General features: G+C 41.5%; 2 protein-coding genes across 2 annotated transcripts in view; one reads left to right on the top strand and one right to left on the bottom strand.

The window, feature by feature from the left end:
* The window catches only part of LOC119730380 (ubiquitin-protein ligase E3B-like), a 31,389-nt gene extending 16,630 nt beyond the window's left edge, over positions 1-14,759 (top strand). Inside the window, exons 14-27 of the mRNA XM_038203245.1 lie at positions 387-551; positions 1,688-1,856; positions 2,681-2,799; positions 3,868-4,079; positions 4,506-4,625; positions 5,084-5,161; positions 5,760-5,858; positions 6,161-6,268; positions 6,804-6,941; positions 7,036-7,160; positions 8,213-8,395; positions 9,326-9,437; positions 11,143-11,235; positions 11,949-14,759. Of these exons, the coding sequence (XP_038059173.1) occupies positions 387-551; positions 1,688-1,856; positions 2,681-2,799; positions 3,868-4,079; positions 4,506-4,625; positions 5,084-5,161; positions 5,760-5,858; positions 6,161-6,268; positions 6,804-6,941; positions 7,036-7,160; positions 8,213-8,395; positions 9,326-9,437; positions 11,143-11,235; positions 11,949-12,140 (1,913 nt within the window). The 3' untranslated portion in view covers positions 12,141-14,759. The remainder of the gene's footprint in view (positions 1-386; positions 552-1,687; positions 1,857-2,680; positions 2,800-3,867; positions 4,080-4,505; positions 4,626-5,083; positions 5,162-5,759; positions 5,859-6,160; positions 6,269-6,803; positions 6,942-7,035; positions 7,161-8,212; positions 8,396-9,325; positions 9,438-11,142; positions 11,236-11,948) is intronic.
* Positions 14,760-15,380: 621 nt separating this feature from the next.
* Positions 15,381-19,842, bottom strand: LOC119730379 (coiled-coil domain-containing protein 86-like). The gene is made up of 4 exons (XM_038203244.1): positions 19,145-19,842; positions 18,003-18,132; positions 17,497-17,571; positions 15,381-16,273 (listed from the first exon to the last, which is right to left on the bottom strand). The coding sequence occupies exons 1-4, from the start codon at positions 19,840-19,842 to the stop codon at positions 16,169-16,171; spliced, it is 1,008 nt and encodes a 335-aa protein (XP_038059172.1). The 3' UTR covers positions 15,381-16,168.
* Between the last annotated feature and the right edge of the window lie 287 nt (positions 19,843-20,129).

Genomic DNA, 20,129 nt, shown 5'->3' with positions numbered 1-20,129 from the left:
TAATAATTTCTGTAACCATTTTTCGATTTCAAGCATAATGTACAGCTTATGACAGTTTTGTAGCTACAATCGGCTGAATGAGAAAATGTCCCGGATGCTGATTTTGGGCGCAATTCAAATACGACTCTGCAACTTTTGAATTGAAATTGAGATCCTAGAATATTGTTTTCTCGGAATAGACAGCATTCACTGAGCTAAAACTTCATCAGGTTTCAATTTTCACATGATGTATTCAAATCGCTGTTCACAGTGAGTGTTTATCAATAGTGAAGGGGAACTTGCCAAAGAGTCCCTACGATACAAACAAGTCTGCCGTCGCCAAATCTCCAATTATCTTACCCTGTGTGAACTTTCCTGGCTTGTTAATAGTCTCTTCTTCCTTCCAGGTGGAAGTTTCTTGAGGCGGCTGCAGAGGACCACCTCCAAGCTTGGCACGCAGAAGGGAGGCAAGAGCCTACAGTCAGCAGAGGTTATCGCCGTGTGTAACGTGTGTGATATGTACCAGACAGCCATCGCTACACTGACGGAGCTGAGACGAGAGATACTGACTGGTAAGATCTTACATACGAAACGTTGAAAGGGATTGAAGACATACAGCAAGAAACTTTTGATAAGACTTGAAGGTTTGCATGGTGAAGGCATTTTTCTGCAGCAGCTCCAGATCAGCGCAATTTGGTCTCTACCTTCACAGGTACCCATTTATACTCCTGGGTGGAGAGAGGCAATTGTAGTAAAGTGTCTGGCCCATGTGCCCTGTCACATTTTGAACCCAGGTACCACGGCACATGAGTCGAAACACTGTACCCATTGGACCACAGCGCCCACACAAACATGTGATATGCGCCATGCAATATGGATTGTGCACCATGGGATAATACCACTGCCAATCAGGATTGAGGATTCAAGCGTGCTCGAAGATAAATGGTGCTACAGCCACCCCGTTACCAAATTGATTCTCCATCATTTTTGATTTTTGGATTGTATTTTATTTCCATGCTTTCTGACACATAGTAGTGAACCAAATAAACTAAATATAAATAAAGGTAACAATTCAAAAGAAATAAATGAACTGAAATAATTAAATGAAAATTCAAATAAATTAAATTAATATAAAATCTAAAAAAATAAAGAAGAAAGTACGGAGGCATTTTCTTGAAGCGAAAGCTTGTACAGACATGCCTTGTGCAAATAGTTTATAACCCGAGAAAAAAAACACAGAGAGAGTCACGAACAACGTACACAATGACAAAAACATGGACTAAGACAATAACGAGACTGCAAAGAACAAAACAAAACAAGAACACACAAACACACAACTATACAAATTGTTGAAAACAATAAACATGGTGAGGAAAGGGGAGAATAAAAAAAATCTTAACAAATAGCCAATGAGATCAAAGAAGCTGCATTACATAATTTGAGATTAAAGCCCTTGTAATTTCGTTTGAATTGGCCAACGGATGACTGGCCACGAATGGATTCGTCCAAAGCATTCCAAAGACGCGGGCCGTAGTATTTCAAAGTGCTGAGGGCCGTAGTATTTCAAAGTGCTCATGTATATCTTCCACCCATATTGAAATATTCAACTTCCCAACTCTCTTCACGACACAGCTGATTACATGCTAGCACCATTGGGGCATCATTGAATGAGTCAGCTGTTGATTGATCTCTGATCTTTTTCCTGTAGGTCTTAGCTACCGTGACCTCCTCTTACCCAGACTTTGGCATTTCATCGCTGAGCTGGGTCCCCATGGTGGTCTCAAGCTGTTCCAGGAGTGCCTGTCGTCCTCCATGGACTCGCACACTATCCTGTCTGTCTTGGTCCTCTTCTGCGACGTGGCCAGCTACTTAATTCCGTAAGCACAATAACCAAATCCTACTATCTATAGCCTTTTGGCCATTTTATTTTGTCAGTAAAACTACCTTGGCTCTACGTCCACAGATCTTACCTGGATTATATGAGGTGTCCATTCTGCACTTTATGAACTTTGTGTATTTCTCTACCCTCAGCTTATAATAATTTAATGTTAACCCTAACCGAACTCAACCCATCAAATTTCAACAGCAGGTTTGTGTTTACATCTGTTGGGATAGGTACAGTACCCCTAAACAGATGGTCTTTTACACTGGGGTTTGCATACCTCCAGAAACTAAGTCCAACAGTGTGTGTGTACAATTTCCCATGTGGGTGTTGGAATTTGCCTGAATGGGTACGGTTCCTAGTAAATTAGGCTGGGGAGTTAGGGTTAATGTTCCAACGGAAAATTTAGTACCATCTTAGCTTAGCTTTCACACCTGGGTGTGCTCATAGCTTTTTTGAAATATGATGGATGTAATAGAAGGATGCAATCTACAGGGTGGTCCCAAAAAAAGTTTCAGATACAAATTTCTGAGAAAACAGCATTGAATATAAAGTCTAAATTAAGAAACGGCAGCCATTTTCTAAAAAATGGTCAAAAACCAGTTTGTCCACACGCATGAATGGGATACGGTCATTGTTATTGCAGCTCTTTGTGCATGCAGTGCTTTTGTTTTGACCATATTTCAAACTGGTGTTGGACTATTTTTCTGTAAATGGGAACATCACTGTTTCTACTGGCTTTATGCTATGTAGATTCTGCACAGACTTGCATTGCAGTGTTTATCCGGTCAAATCAGTCTTTCCGTGTTATTTCCACAGGATTCTGGATGATGTTGAGTTCTATGATCAGCAGATCCCATTCCATCAGGATGACTTGATTGCAGTCACAGCATTCCTCAATGCTTTCGTCTTCAAGATGATATGGGAGCATGGCATAGGTATGTGCAAATTGTGAAAAAAATTAACTTTAAAACCAACAATGGGATTTTATGTGTGGCACCAGTGGATCTAAGATGAAATGAGCGGCAAATGAAAAAACACCGTTTGCAGCTATGCAAAAGTAACTGACGCATTTAAAGATGGTAATGGCACTAAACTTCCTGTGAAATTATTTCTTCTGGCATGCTGTCATTTTGAAGAAAACAATGAAAGAAGGCCATTTCCAATGATGTGTCAGGTGACGCATTTTTGGAAATTTCCGTTAGTAGTTGGTTTGTAATTCGGCAAATCCGTGAATGGGTGCACGTAATTGTTGACGCGATGCACACGTGCGTGCAGTTGCTATAATTCGTCGGTTCAGTGCGTGACATCCCGTAGCTGCAATTGGCTGAATGAAAACGTGTCCCGGATGCTGATTTCAGGCACAATTCAAAACATGACTCGGCAATTTTTGAATTGAAATCGAGATCCTACAATATTATTTTCTTGGAATAGACAGCATTCACAGAGCTAAAACAAGGTTAGTTGTTAAGCACCCGTATTTAGATTTTGAGCACTTTTGTTGCTTCAAACAAACAACATGCACAAATGACAAATGATCTACCATACCTTTAACATCTACCTTATGCCAAAAAATCTCCATCCATTCCAATTTGGGGCGCTGTGGTCTAGGTTACGGTGTTTGACTCGTGTGCCGTGGTACACGGGTTCAAATCCTGACCGTGGGAACATGGTGCTTGTGCTCTTGAGCAAGGCACTTTACCATTATTGCTTTGTCCTTTGGATGGGACGTAAAGCCGTAGGTCCCGTGTGTTGTGTAATGCACGTTAAAGAACCCAGTAACACTTGTCGCTAAGAGGAGGGGTTTGCCCCGGTGTTTCTGGCAGTGGCAGCAATTATGCGCCACAGTACCTAGCAAAAAGGTGCTTCATAATGGGTCTCATATGTTCATATACTTCATTTACCTGGCTTTGGTTGCATTCTCCCCCAGCGCTTTGTATCCTCTGGCAAAAAGCGCTATATAAATACAGTTATTAATTTCTTCCATTTATTCCACGATGACCCAGACGGCACAGTGAAGCAAGCCAGCCTGTACAGCTCCACCCACTCCCTACTGAGCCTGCTGTATGATAGGGACTGTCGGCGACGGTACGCCCCACCCAACCACTGGCTGATCAAGGACCTCAAACTGACCACATTCAGGGCGGAGCTGGAGAAGGGGAGTAAGAGGACCACGCTTATCCTGCAGCGGATGCCGCACGTCATCCCACATAGAGAGGTATAGTCACAATTAGCCAAGATGTGCACTTGTTGTATATGACTCCCAGCACAAAACCAGTTGGAAAGTGCACATTGTACAAGCAAAAATGATTGAAATTAAGATTTAGGCATAAGAAGTTAGAATAAAGAGTATATTTTACTTTCAGTGAAGGAAAGTTCCTATGGATTTCATTTGAGAACTTTAAGGATAACATCCTTGATTTAAAAAAAGAAAGATTCTGAGACCCGAAAATTAATTAGGATGAAAATACCTATAACTCTGTCAGATTTTGTCAGATTCCATATTCTATACATTATTGGAAAGCTTATTCAATGCCCTTTCCAGTGAATTTATTCAGTGTCCTTTCTCAGAAAATCAGATGATTGTTGCTATTCTAGGGAATCAGTTTTGATTATATGAGGTCAACATTTTGTTTTTGTCCAGCGTGTGATGTTATTCCGCAAGAGAGTAGCAGAGGAAAAGAAAGCCCTTGGCTTTACAGAGACAGCCAGCCACTCGCCTCACTCAACACTCATCACTGTACACAGATCCAGACTAGTAGAGGTGAGTCAAGGTACCAGACATGATAAACACTCGGCTCCACTCAGACAGCAAGCCACTCCCCTCACTCAACACTAACTACAGTACACAGAGCCAGACTAATAGAGGTGAGTCAGGATACCAGACATGATAAACACTCGGCTTCACTGAGACAGCAAGCCACTCCCCTCACTCAACACTAATTACAGTCCACAGAGCCATACTAATAGAGGTGAGTCAGGATACCAGACATCATAAACACATGGATTCACTCAGACAGCAAGCCACTCCCTTTACTCAACACTTATACACAGGGCCGGACTACTAGAGGTGAGTCGAGGTACCAGACATGATAATCACTTGGCTTCATTGATGAAGCCCTAGCTATCACTAAAATTTAGCTTGAAAAACTTCCACACTGACGACAATTCTGTTTGACTCTCTCGATGGCATTTATATCCTTTTTGTACATTTCCTTACAGGATGGGTACCAACTGCTAGCTGGTCTCTCGCCTCAGACATTCAAGGGCCTTATCAGAGTCAGGTTCATCAATATGCAGGTAGGATAGCATGTTGGCTCCATGGTGGTTTTTTTCTGTTCTCTTGACAGTGACAAATTTTTAGGCTTATTGTTTTGTGAGCTAAAACCCTGCAGCATATTTTTCCTTGTTGGTAATCGTAGTAAAAAAATTTCCACTACAGCCAAAACATTACACATTAGTGAGCTGCTTGGTGCAGACGAAGTATGATGTAAGTCAACTACATCGTGCCAAATATGGTTTTGTTGTTTTATTCAGTGATCAACTCATTGCAAAAAAATAGACAATACGCAAATTAGCATCATGTAATTTAGCCATCTTTACAGTTGCAACTGCAAATTATTTGTCTGCAGATTTTAATTTTTTGTTCGAACGACCAACCCTTCTTCAGAGGCAAATAAATATGAGAAACAGAGAAATATAAAGGGATGCCCTTACATTCATTCCTCCATAGTTAGGGCCACATCATACAAGATTGCACCCTCCCAAATGAAAAGGGGTCAATTTTAATTGAGCTCACTTGTAAGTTCATGTGTTATTACACAGATATTCAACATGATGTGCCAAACAATTCCTCTTATTTGCTCCTTCCAACGTAATTTCCATGTGCTGTGTGCAGGGGCTAGATGAGGCAGGTATTGACCAAGACGGTGTCTTCAAGGAATTTCTAGAAGAGATCATCAGAACTGTCTTTAACCCAACACTCAACTTGTTCAAGGTGAGCTCGGATTTTTACTCTTTGATTGTGGAATTAATTTACCTTATACTTAACGGAAAATGGGGAGTCAGGTTGGCATAGCAGTACAGTCCTCGCCTTCCACCGCTGTGACCTGGGTTCGAATCCCACTTGGGCCAATATGTAAATTGGGTTTTCAGTCCCTGCCTCATTACATGGGTTCGCGCATGGAGCCTTTAGCTCCATCTTACACTGATGTAACAACTCTTTTGTTTGCGAATTATAGCTGGTATCTGAACTATTATTTGTACTAGAATTAATTTATCAGGCTTTTTTTTGGGCAGACTACCAGTGACCAGCACCTTTACCCCAGCCCCACCTCCTCCATCAATGAGAACCATCTGGGCCTCTTTGAGTTTGTCAGCAAGATGCTCGCTAAAGCTGTTTATGAGGTGAGTCACATAATTTGCTCAGGTTTTTCTAAGCAAAGCTTTTCTGCACGTGGAAACACATCTAGTTTAAACAGTACCATACCCCTGTGCGTTTAATCTCCCTAGTGTATCTAGAAATGGCACATTTCCTCCCAGTTCTATTTCGTTTGGATACTGCAGCCGATTTCACGAAGCTTTACGCAATGGCGTAAGTCGACTTTCGCCACAATTTATTGCGTAAGTTGCACAACATTTCGTGCTGCGCAACATTTCAGTTATGACAATTTCAGGAAAGTTTCATAGTGCGTAAGTCCTCGACTTGCGCAACGATTTATGGCGTATCTTGCGCAGTCGTTTTAGATGGCGTAAGCTGTAGCATAGCGACTGAAATGACCAGCAAACCGTGATCGTCGTGGAGCCTGTCATTATACAAGTTATCAAGGTTGATGCAAGACGTTCACAGCTTTGTATGTGAAGTATATGAATTGCTATTTACAGTATAGCAGTGATTCTTTAATGAGTCCCTTTTTCCTTCTCTGTGCATCATTTTCTTCAGGGTATCGTTGTGGAAGTACCTTTCGCTTCCTTCTTCCTGAGCCAGATGCTGGAGCAGCAGCACAATCAGCTCTACAGCCCCATTGATGAGCTGCCTTCCATGGATGCTGAGCTGTACAAGAACCTCACCTACGTCAAGGTAAATTGGTACAGCGGTACTTATCTCTCCTCAAATTATTAATTTTTTTATCCTTATTTATCAAATTGTTTACTCTGTTTCTCTTTTTATCCAGCATTACGAGGGTGACATCTCAGAGTTGGACCTAGTTTTTTCATATGATGAGGACGTAATGGGCAGGATCCACACCCATGAACTGGTACCCGGAGGCAAAGCAATGGCAGTCACAAACGAGAACAAGTGAGGAACGAAACCATAATATCAGTTGTTCAAGTGTAGTTTTTTGTACAAAGGGTTGCCTGTAGTTCATATCTATAATCCACATTGGGATGTGTAGTGCTGAAGTCCAGCACTCTCCTAGGGCCAGGCTAACTGCCTCAAATTGATCAGGTTAGGCTTGAACAGAAACTAAAATAATTTGAAATTAAAAGCGAAGGCTGTATTGTCAAATAACACGATAAATTCAAGATCATGTACTATCACAGCTTGAAAACTCCTATTCCTTTTGGAACAAAGTGCTGTTCAACTGATAATGCAGATTTTCTTTCTATAGACTGTTTGCATGCAGCAGCCATCTTTGTGGTGGTTTGGTTATTTTAATTAAGTCACAATGATTGCACAAGAGGTCTCATCACGCATATCCCTGTGGAATAAATACACACACCTCAAAGATGGCTGCAATGCAAAGGATCTATACCTAGCCTAGGGGTCTTTAAAGGTATAGTCCATCATTTTTAATTCGTGCATTTTGTTCGTTTGAAGCAACAAAAGTGCTCAAAATCTAAAGAAGGGTGCTGAACAACTAACCTGATGAAGTTTCAGCTCAGCTTCAGCTGTATATTTTGAGAAAAAACAGCATTCTAGGATCTCGATTTCAAATCAAAAGTTGCTGAATCATGTTTTGAATTTGGCTTGAATTCAGCGTCCGAGACACGTTCTTACTGAGCCGATTGCAGCTACGCGATGTGGCGCACTGATCCGACGAATTATAGCAACCACGCGCGCTTGTGCGTCGTGTCAACGCTTGCGCGCGCTTCGCCGAATGAAAAAAACCCCGAATTACTAACGGAAATTTCCAATGGTGCTTCTTAAGACTCACCGTTGGAAAGGCCTTCTTTCGTGGAGTTTAGTCCCCATACTATCTTTCAACCAAGTATGTTTTTCAACAATAATTACGCCAGTTACTTTTTGGATAGCTGCAAATGATGGACTCTGGCTTTAACAACTTCAGACAAAAAAACCTTTACTAAGAATTTTGCATTTGAGACACACCCTAATCCTTTCCCTGACAGGATCAGCTATATCCACCTGATGGCCCATCACAGACTGTACCGGCAGATCTGGGAGCAGACTAAAGCCTTCAAGCGAGGCTTCCGGTCCATCATCAACCCTGAGTGGTTGTCCTGGTTCTCGGGGCCGGAGCTGCAGAGGCTCATCTCGGGCGACAATGCTGAGATCGACTTGGCCGACCTCAGGTCAGTTCTTATTTGTCGTTAGCTGACTGTTTGGCACAATTAAATCAACCTCATGATCCACCGTTTCTGTTTGATTTATCAGTTAAAGCAGCTGAAGATTATATTTTTTTCATTAGATTGAATTTTTGTGTTGGGTGATGTAAATTAGAAATGTGCTTTTTGCCCTTCACCGACGTAGTTTTATAAACACTGTATACTCAGTGTTGTCCCGAGTGATTGTGAGAAAAATCTCGGGTGGGACTCGAACCCACAACCTCTTGCTTACTAGGGCAGACGTCTTACCACTCGACCACCAAGCTTGCCGGGATTGGCTGGCTGGTTCGAATCTGATATAGCAGCAGGTACCGCAACTAATTTGTTTCTGATTTGTTGGATTAGATGCCACACTTTGCTGTTGTTGATTTTTTAATTCAGTAAGATTTGCAGTCAAGTGAGAGTCTCATCAGAGTAAACTAAAAAGTTGCACGGAAAGTCTTGCAGAAGTATTTTTAATATGCAAGGATCAGTATGAAATTCTCCCAGTTCAAGTATAAAATGACATGGTTGAGATAATCTGTAAGGTTTGTGGACAATGCCAATGGGCTCCATGCGCCGAGAAGAGGGCGCCGTTTTACCTAGCAACGACGTCCCATGGGCAGGACATTTCGCTGGTTGACGCACGTACACCAGGGGATTTAAACTATGTTCACACGCAGTGGCCACGCTTCGCGGCAAATGAATTGCAGTCAGGCAAGATGGCATCAGTCGGTGACCCCCCACTGTACTCTCTTTGCCGGTGAGGGGGTACTTGTGAACGGAGCCGTGGAGTACAGAGGAACACTAGTAGAGGAAGAGTAGTACATTTAAAATTTTGGAGCTGAGTGTAAAGAATGACTCCTCATCAAACTGGTCTGCAAATATAAAATAACAATTTTATTTTATTTTTTCCAGGAAACACACTCAGTACTATGGAGGCTTCCACAACTCCCATCGTGTCGTCAATTGGCTGTTTGATGTGCTGGCAAATGAATTCACAGCCCAAGAGAGGGGGCAGTTTCTCAAGGTGAATCTTCTTAATCATTCTATGGGTTCTCTGCATGACCTGTAGAATTCGCTGTGTAGCCTGCTCCTGTGTGTTCAATAATTGCATGGGAAAAGTGGTTAGGGACCGTGACTATTCAACCCTGGTATGAAAAGGGCCCCCCCGGTAAGCTCGTCCCCTCCCAAGAAGTCCTCTCGTACCGTCCCAGCTACCAGCCCAGGAGCTGGTCCGGTTGCTAATCAGGAACTCCTCTATCCTGGGGTATATTGTTTGCAAGTATTGACACATGTAATATATCCCAGAAGAAACCTGCTTGTGGTTTTCATCACTCAGCGCGAAACAATAGAACGCTTTCGTCGGCACAGATCAAAACCCCTGCCATGCGATTTCACGCATAATGGGACTGTAAATTAAAAAGGCGTTTAGAAGGATTTTATCTTTAATCCGGTAAATCTGCTATTGTTCTGCTCTGGACGTTTTCTGAAGGGCAATAAATTGATGCGCCTGACTGTCTTCAAAACTTCTGGTCAGACAGGACCATGTACCGGACGAGACTGGGCTGAAGACCGGACTGGCTCTGGACCGGACGAGGTACCGGGGGGCCCTTTCCATACCAGGACTGAATGGTCACGGTCCCTTAGGGGCATCGAAGCCAAGATCTTCATGTGTGAAACCGTACGCTCAATGAGTATGCTCAACCAGCTTGTAACTGACTGTGCACAGACTCTTTCACTTTTAATAGGTTTTTGTACATACTCAGTGCAACACATGGGTTAACGAGTGAGCATAAACCATTACGTACTTGCAATCCGGTTCGTTAGTAAAACCGTCATACACGCGCGCGCACCACTGATTACTAGCGCCCATTGGATAAATGCTCAAGTTGCTTTAACTTCCGTTTCCATTCGTGCTATGCTGCACCGTGTAAAGTACGCATGATTTAATTGAGATGACGTAACAATAACGAGCCAGATAGTGGCACTCGTGAGTGTGCCACATAATGCCATCTGCATGTACTTTTCATGCAATTAGTCTGTTCACTCTAGAGAGACGAATGAGCTCACAGCAGAATTGTTGCTGAGTTAAGTAGCCTCATGAAAATAGTAATAGACCGCTCCACTCCGCCCCGCCCTATGGTGTTCTGACCAATCACAGCCCCGATAGATGTCCGACATGTGTGCACAAAGGTCCGTCATGTGTGTACAGATCTGATACACCGTGCCCTCTGGAGACATGCACACAATAGGGAACAAAGGATTGTATACGTCTCCACAGGGCAATTTCTATAGATTAATACGTCTCCACAAGGTTTTCACAAAATAGATATATGGATTTTACTCAAAAACTAGGAATTTCCAAGGTATGTTGATCTGTTGCAAACGGTAGAGTTTTAGAAAACGGATAGTAAGTCCGAATTTCAGCCAAGGAAATTAATTCTGGTTAAAATAAGAGCATTTTGAAACTGTACTTTCAAACTCGAAAACTTTAGTTCACGAGAACAAAGAAATGTCTCCACAAGGATACAAATTTCAGTACACCAGTACGCGTGTGTGATGCGCGTGGCTGGAACATGCAGTGTGGTATTGAAGAAACGCGCATATTGTTTCCCCATGTGCGTAATGGGAAGGGCTTCATCAATTGGTCTTTTTGGCGTGTGTACCAGAATGTGCCAAAGTTTTGTAAGAATCTCTTTTTGTATTAGTAATGTTCCTGTTGTTTTTTGTAGTTTGTTACGAGTTGTTCCAAGCCACCCCTACTAGGCTTTGCCCATCTGGAGCCACCCTTCTCAATACGCTGTGTTGAAGTCAGTGATGACCAGGTAAGAATATGTGTTAAATCTGAGATGTTATCCAGGCTATGGATTGTATTGGAGATTTACATTGAAAATGGTTCTTTAGGTTAAAACCCCTTTGCCACCGGTTATTACCCTTCTACCTTCCCTATTGCCATTGAATAATCTGTAGTTCAGTCCAGATATATTTTGTAAAGGTGCCATCCTTCAGGTGCCATGCTAAGATGTGATAGGGAACATTTATAAAACTTGCTATTCAATATTGGGATTTTCCCTTCAACGTCATAATTTTATTAGCACTGCATACTCTGTGCTGTCCGAGAGCTTGCAAAGAAAAATACACAAAAGTTTTAAAGTTCACAAACTTTTTGAAATAAAAAATCAAGCCGGCTACCTGATTATACAGTCATCTGAGCTTGTAAGCTGCAGGTTCTGGGTTCAAGTCCCACCCAAGTAAGCTTGTGAATTTTTGTATTGCAAGCACTCTGACAGTGTTGAGTGGAACGCTAATGATATTACGTCGGTAGAAGGCCTGCTACTCGGGCAAGCACCCAATCCACTCATGGACGATTAACTTGTCAACACACACACATACACCTTTTGCGCTTTATAGATAGTATAGTGTTGATGTCGTGAAATCCCATCGTGTGAGCTTCAGTAACTTTGAGAAAATAATTGCCATTGCTGAGGAACCAACAAGGAAGGGATCAGTGAATTTTCTTTGGTCTGTATATTTGCAGGATACCGGTGACACAGTTGGCAGCGTCCTGCGTGGGTTCCTACGCATTCAGAAGAGGGACCCAGTCGGCCGGCTCCCGACCTCCTCCACCTGCTTCAACCTCCTCAAGCTGCCCAACTACCACAAGAAAACCACGCTCAAGGAGAAACTACGCTATGCCATCACCAGCAACACAGGATTTGAGTTGTCGTAGAACACTGTTAACAATGCGGCCCAATTTTTAAGGCTCATCTGCTAACCAGGGAATTATGATCACCATGCAGTGTTCCTAGCAAAAGAATAAACACACAATCTGTAGTTACGGGATGTACACGTGGGCACCAGCTGAGACTTCCTTGCCAAACCTGTCACATAATGTTCCTATTAAGAGGAGAATGTTCAGAAAGTTTTCCATTCACATACGTCACTTTTTTTCAATCAATTTTCAAGCCCCAAAAAATACCTTCTATGGTTCTTTCAACTATTTTCCCTCCTGGACTCTCACTCTTTACCCTCCTGCAATCCTCTTTATTTACCAGTTATGTACTCCACCGGGATTCGAACCCGCAATCTCGTTATTCAATCACACCAGCCTTATCTGCTACACTAGTCGAACGATTATTGCCAGTAAGGGACTATTTGATGTATTTAAAGTATAAGGCTAATGAATATTTAATAAACAATAAATAAATATTCATGTAAAATTAAATATTCATGATGACGTATTGCACTATCATTGGGTACGGGTAGTGCATTGTCGATGTCACGTCATGCGCACGGCATACATCAATAACCAATGCCACAAATGGTCGCCTTGACCATCTGCTGCCGAGCTGATGTATGCATCCAAAGTGTGCTCCGAAAATGTCTTCACATTTCCAGAGCTTTCTGGGTTCGTCTTAGGTGAAATCACGAGGTGAGGAATTCAATCCGAATGTTCTTCAATGCTTATTACTCTGTAGCGGTCCATGGAATTTCCCCCTGGATCTTTTTTTTTCAGTACCCATTAGATTTACATGTACGGACTAATGTGCTTTGCTTTTCACTGACTTGTGACTGCACGTGTGCTCCATTTACATGTAGCATGCACTTAATCCCATCACTGCTGACTGAAGGCATGCTTAAAAAGGAAAGAGCAGAACAAACCATGTCAATAATTTACAGCATTCCCATGGTGACGAGCAGTTTGCGCAATTGATATCAGGAATTACTCGAGGCATAGGATGGATAAAGCAAATTAGCAGGATTCCTCATTATGGTAAGCAGATGCGTGAAATTGGGACCAGTACTCAATTTCAAGTCATTGAAGACAAAACTTGACAAATGTTCACCTCTCAAATGAACACCTCTCACCACTGTGGCCTGGGTTCGATTCCCGGCTGGGGTCATATGTAAGTAGAGTTGTTGGTTGATTCTCTCTATTGTGCCGTTGATTCCCTCCTCTCCGGGTTCTGCGGTTTTCCGCCCTCCACAAAAATCAACACTTTCTATCTGGCTGTGCACCGTGGCAAGACATGGGTCGTATGGCGGCTGCCTATGCCTTCGGCTCAACCGTGTTGTAGCTGTGTCTTTCGCGATTCAGCTTCTCAGCTGTAAGGACGACTAGCCCCCCAATTTTATTTTATTTATTCTTGACCGAAGTCCATTCTCCAAATTTCACAAGTTTGTTATGCAATTATGTATCTCAGTCTGAATGTTTTCCAGTACGTGTATATCTCAATAAGCCATTTGCGAGTTAAATTTGAATAAAATCTGGAACGCTGACTTAATACAATGCTTTGCACGCTTTAACCTAGCATTCTCCCGACCAAAGAGACTGTTACTAGATCACGTGATTCGGGGCAAGCCTTATGCTAGCAACCCCCAGCTCCAGCATGGTCTGGTGTCTTTGTGCCATTCTCACCCATTGTGAACAATGTATTGATGCTGAACGTCTCTTATGTAACTATGCAAGACCTTGCCCCGAATCTTGTGATTAGCAACAGTGTCTTTGGTCTGGAGAATTCAAAGTTAAAATGTGCCAAGCATTCTGAGCAAGTCATTGTACCAGACGTTTTTCAAATGTAAATCCCAAAGGGTATAGGGTACTCGCAAATGGCTTATTCTGTCACGTTTTTCTAATGCACTTTTTTTTACATGTACAAAAAACAACAACAGTTGATGTCTCAGATTTAGTCATGCGAGTCCCAAGTCTTTTATTTTATTTTGACAACATAAAATTTTGTATTTACTACAGAAATTTAGATGTGTGTATACTAAGTAAAATTAACAAGTATGTATATGCTTATATTGTTATATGTGACGCATTCCCAGTTCTAGTTAAATGAGACAGAACTTGGCAAAGGTCAAAATGAGGGTGTGAATTGTTGCAATTCAATCAGACATTCTGTTGACAAATTATGGCTTTTTAAAATTTGCATTTATTGACATATCAAAAAGTAAAATCCTGAGAAAAAGGCGTTTAAAGTTTCAAGTTTTGTAGATGTGAAAATGAAAGATGCCACTTTTTTTTCCCTTAAAAACACTTGCACTCAATTGTAATACTATTTCCTTAAAACATGTGTAGTAGACGTATCAAAGATTACAAATATCAATAAATCAGGAAATCATTTTTCTCAACCATGGCCTGTGCCCAGTTCCACCTCAGTTCACCAGAACACCCGACATATATGCTCTGGTTGTAAATATAAAATTATGGCAGCACATGGACATATTTTTCCCTGGTTTTTTAAATATATTTTGGTTGAGTGTATAAAAAATGTTAGGCCAAAAAAAAAAATATTCGGTCTCTGGTCAGACCAAAGTTCCGGAATTGACGCGGCCACACGGCTTTTTTTTTTTTTTCAAGCTTGGATTGTACAGACAAGGTGGGGTACTATTTTGCTTTTTTGGTGTCCTCATGTACATTGGTGTCCTCCATAATTTGCCTTGGTGCTTTCGATCATTTGCCTTGGTGCAATTTCCCATTCCTTGGTGCTCTTTGGTAAAAAAAATTGAGGTTTGGAAATAGAGGGCGCTGTTAGAGCTACCGCGGAACATTTTGGAAAAAAAAAAAGATTGACGCGCATGATTAAAATCGACGCGCGCGCTGACCAGAGACCGACTTATTTTTTTTTTTGGCCTTAGTGCATTTGCAACACACATGCCAGTCACTACATCCACATGCCTTGGTAGCTATAGAAAAATCACATGTGAATTGCATACTGAGCGAGACTTCAATTTTTCCCTTTCCTTTTCTGGTAAGATTTTGTAGGCCTACCTAGATATCTCTCATATCAGTAGATTTTTAAAACGATTATGTGAGTTGTAGATATGTCATTGTTGAAAACTATAATACACACCATCCTGGAATTTTGTGCAATATAAATGAAACTTATTTTGTTTTTGTATTGTAAGTAATGTACATGTAAATATAAAACTTTATTAACTCCCATTTTTGCGGTACAAAAATTAATTGGGTTCTGAACATTACCATCTTTTCCCATTTGTTTTATTCACTGTATTAGTTTCAAGGTGCAACATACCTGTCTGTGTTATTAATACAAATATCACTTATTAACATACATGTATGTTCAAAGAAGTTTTTTTAATTCTTGACGAAGTGTTTAAAAAGTAACCATTCTGGAACACAGTATCGACATCAAAAGTTCACGTACCATGAATTTGAAGGTTTCTTAGTTTTGGCTTTATCATGAAAAAGAAATAAAATATATACTGTATTTCCAAGAATCCTGTTTTCAATATGGCACATTTTCTCATGGCATGTAAAACTTCATCAGAGGTTTGCATCTACAAATGTGTTGAACAGTTTGAGTTATAAACCGCAAAATCAATTTTAAACCAGTTGCCAAGGAGACTAGAGGTACGTGTAGCTTCCAATATTTCTGAACTGTATCCTCTTAGTAACAAGTTTATGCAAAAACTTCAGCCCTTCTCGTTATGGCAGAATTTCAAGAGCGTTCTTCGAATATGGCGCCATTTTGATTTTCTATGCATCAAATAAAATACTTTTGCTACAGAAAACTGCATTTACTGTGGTTGCAAAAACTAGGTGATGTGACTTTGAAATACTTTAGAGAAGTCAAATTCATCAAATAGTTGCTTCATACTGGTCTTTTGTTGCTCAGAACAGTCGTAGGGAGTCTGACACACTTAAAAATGTTGAAATTAAAAGGATTATGATGTTGAAATTAAAAGGAAAAAAATCCAATAAAAATAGTTGACTAAAGGACAACAATATGTTTATGATGTGAAGACTTGTTTCTTGCTGGAGTCAGGCATTGAACGCATCTCAATCTTCCTGAGCTGTTTCTTCTTCATTCGTTTGATCTTGCCAGGATTGGAGATCTGAAAACACAAGAAAAAAAATGAGAATCGAGTCATCCTATGAAGTAAAACAAAAAAAAATGAAGGTTGGGTGTAAAGAAAAAGCAAAAGGTGTCTTTCAATTTCTAGTTATAAAATTTAAGATTATTAAAAAAAAAAGGATAGTGTTAGCTTGCAAATCTAAACAAACGTTTTGTGAAGAAACTCTTGATAAATTTTTTTAACAGCACAATATCGGGTAAGTGTCTTTGTCCACATGATTGTCAAAGTGGGATTTGTTCCTATGTCGCAGGAGCAGAAGGCAAGCAGGCAACAACTGCAACAAATTACTAGCACTTTTTCAACAGATGTCATTGAAGCAGTTGTAAGCTTTCACAGAAAGGACGCAAGCTCTTCGTTGAAAGTATGAAAATTCCATATCTGTTCCCTCAAAACCCTAACTCCCTAGGCCTTTTTGCTAGGATGTAGCCTCAATCCTGCAAAATCCTCCAATTGGCCTCATGGAAAATTAGCATATAGCCTCAATCCTGCAAATTCCTCCGTTATTTCTTGAATATGGTCCATGGAGGGATGACCACTGCCTGAATCCTGCAAAATCCTCCGGCTATGTCTGTCAATAGGCTGAGGCAGAGGCAGTGACATCCTGGAGCAGTGCGGAGGATGTCAAGTATAATCAAGGACTAAGTTTATGCACGGCTGGGCATAAACAACACAAGGTCCGGCCCAAGACCTTGACACAGTGCGTACTCCGAAATCAGCAACGCACTTTTGCCATGTAACCTCAATCCTGCAAATTCCTCCAATTTGCAAAAAGGATTTTGGAGGATTCAGGGCGGTTAGGGTTAAGACCCCAATAAACTTGGCCACAAAACATACTTTGAAACTTCTCCCATCAATTGAGTGTCTACCCAGGTAAACAACCAAACAAGTCATCACACTGCTAACTGCTAAGCCAGCCAGTCAGTAAGCCAGTTACCTTTAACCCTAACTCCCTAGCATGATTTACTAGGATCCATACCCATCCTGGCAAATTCCAACACCATATGGGAAACTGCACACACATATTTCTGACTCCCACTCTGGAGGTGTGCCAACCCAATGTAAAAGTTTAGGGGTACTGTACCCATCCTGACAGATTCCAACAAAACATGCCGCTGGGGTTTGATGGGTTGAGTTCTGTAAGGGTTAATGCAAAACACAACTCGGACATAACATTGTACATATAGATTTTCTACAGAACTCACCACTTGCACAACCTCTGACTTGCGCTGGTTCTCCAGCTTGCGCTTGATTTTCTTGGCTCGGTGCTTCTTCTTCCTCTGAAATGCAAAGCAAAAAAATGAGAAACAAATGAAGTGAAGCAATTAATAACATTTAGCAATTGGGGTTTGCTTAAACATGTCCCTCTAGAGGTACCAAAAACATGCAGCTCTGTTGGCGGGGGGGGGGGGAGGGGGGTACCATTTGGAATCACCACAGTATTTCAAAAATTGTGTTCACACTCACAGCACAAAGCTGAAGAAATTTTGCAAAAACTTTCCAAATCTATACAATCATACAATGGTCACTGAAACTGAATAAAACTGTGACAGCTAGCAACAGGAGGGGGGGGGGGGACACCACACTACTGGTTCCCCACCCCTGAGCCACCCCTTTCCTGAAGAACCACACTTGGTATAAAAATGAAGAGAAAGGAAATCTATTCTGTGTAGGTGAATGTCAAATTCCTACAATAAATAAGAAACCACACCTCCAGTTCAGTGCTCTTAGCCTCCTTCAGCTCGGCCTCAAACATCTTCAGGTTCTTCATTTCAGCCTTCTGCTGCATCTTTTTCTGCCAGGAGGTTTTCAGCGGTCGGTCTTGTTTCATCCCCGAGAACCTGAGATGAAAAACATGGATGTGGGTTTTAGCCTATTGGCAGAGCACAGTTTGTTTGAACCTTAATATATCTGGTAACTTTAACCATTACTAAGCCAAAGATCTTGGTTAAAATGAATATTAAAATTGTGATATGCATTAAAGATGCGCAGTGGTTATCGTTATGGCAGCTGTCAAGCGATTTCAACTGCTATTGTCATGAGACCGTCTGGTTCCCTGACCTAAAAGTATTCAACGTCAGGATCTTTGGCTGTTGGAACCAGACTATCATTCAACCGAATGGCTCTCGGACTTTATTTCCCTTAAAAAAGAAATCCTCCAAAGCCACAGATTATGAAGAAATAAAATCTACTTAAAAGCAACTATTTGAATACAAACATGAAACTTGAAGTTGAAAGTACAGAAAACTATTAAAAAAAAAAATTGAACAGCGCAGCAGCAGTTTCGAACCCAGATCCCGGCACAGTAGTCAAACATGTGACCAATCAAGCTACCAAAGTGCTGGTTGGCCGGGTAGTTATAAATGTTGGAAATCGACGGCTGCCATAACGATAGCCACTGAGTTAAAGATTCATCCAAGCTCAGTATATCTGCTGAAAACTGGGCTTGTCCATGAATTCAGAATAATTTTCATGGCAAATTTGATAACAAATTTGTCTATGGCTGTCTCATCCATGACACCACGGAGTAGTATGATCATGATGGCAAGAACAAAAACTATATGACTCGTCAGGTACTTGTTCTACCAAGTGTTGCCTACGTGTACAGTACGGCATGGAGGATGACACCTGGGCCCCGCACGCAATTTAGCACGTCTTGGCTGAGCTGTGCGAGAGCACTGCAGCAAGTGTCCCAACTATAGTTGGGCCCCCCAACTGCCGCACTACTACAGTTGGGACGGTCCCAACTATACTTGGGAGCGATGCTATATAGGTAATAAGCCACTCATTCTTCTAGTGGGCAAAGCATCCCGGGGGAAACATCGCACCAACTTTGTGCATTCCATCAATTACCGTGTTGTCTGCTCCGTCTTCCAGAACCTGCCAGACTTTGGTTGGCCTTTAGGTTTGACTGCCTGTCCCTCGGCATATGACTCTTGCTTGTACAGCTGCAGAACATCCTTTACGTTAACAGCCTGGGAGATCGTAGCTTCAGATCCCTCCTCTTCAAGTTTGCGTTCAGCCCCAGTTCCTTGTGTTGCGAGTACGTTTTCCTTTTGCGTTTTGTCCATGATGGAAGAAGTTGATGGCGGGGCCGGTTTGGAATTGGCCAAGCTAACATCTTGTTTTGCCTCTTCAGACGTCACTGTTCTCTGGTGTTTAACGTTAGCTCCCATGGTCATTCCATCATCAGCAGATGATGTTGATGAAATAGATGCTTCCGGATTGTCCACTTCTTCCGTTTGTCCTTCGTGATCGGCAGTCAGTTTTCTCTTCCTGTTTCTTCTTCTGCTTCGCTTTCCTTTCGTTTGCTCCTTCTCGGCGCATTCATCATTCGTTGCTATAGCAACTGCATCTTTGTCACATGCTGCAACAGGCGCGGTACTGGAATCAGGCAGGGGGGTTTTATCGTTGGATGGGATTATTGAAGGACTTTTTCTTTTGGAATCAGTCTTTTTAACATCGCCACTGTTCTTTGAATTTCCAGAATCACTGTTAGTGTTTGATTTCGAGGACGACCTTGAAGTTCCTTGGCTCCGAGTTAAAACCATTTTAGCAACTGAGAGTAAGTCTAACCGTGGAGCTATAGACTAAGTACATACATTTTCCCGTGCCTTCTTTTAATTGTAAATCAATGGAACACGTGTTTATGTTCCTGCTATTACACGCTTACCAGTTCAATGAACTCTGTGCGATATTTTTGGGCTACAAGTCAAGGAGAGTCCATATAAAATTGGGGCAAACTTTCTCAATTTGCGATAAAAGTATCTTTAATTTACTTAGCTAAAACTGGTTTATTTACAAACAAAAAGCAGTATATTTCTTTTGGACTGCATAC

The sequence above is a fragment of the Patiria miniata genome, unplaced genomic scaffold (assembly GCF_015706575.1).
Source record: "Patiria miniata isolate m_02_andy unplaced genomic scaffold, ASM1570657v1 HiC_scaffold_22, whole genome shotgun sequence".
Lineage (NCBI taxonomy): Eukaryota > Metazoa > Echinodermata > Asteroidea > Valvatida > Asterinidae > Patiria > Patiria miniata.
Note: the sequence above shows the minus strand (reverse complement) of the source record. Positions and strands in the feature narration are given on the sequence as shown.

What these genes read in the sequence shown, in the direction of transcription:
- LOC119730379 (XM_038203244.1), bottom strand. Translation starts at nt 19,842, where the DNA reads ATGGTTTTAACTCGGAGCCAAGGAACTTCAAGGTCGTCCTCGAAATCA. An exon ending in CTAAGAGCACTGAACTGGAG is followed by an intron (nt 17,572 to 18,002) that starts GTGTGGTTTCTT and finishes TTTGCATTTCAG; the next exon opens with AGGAAGAAGAAGCACCGAGC. An exon ending in AGTCAGAGGTTGTGCAAGTG is followed by an intron (nt 16,274 to 17,496) that starts GTGAGTTCTGTA and finishes TTGTGTTTTCAG; the next exon opens with ATCTCCAATCCTGGCAAGAT.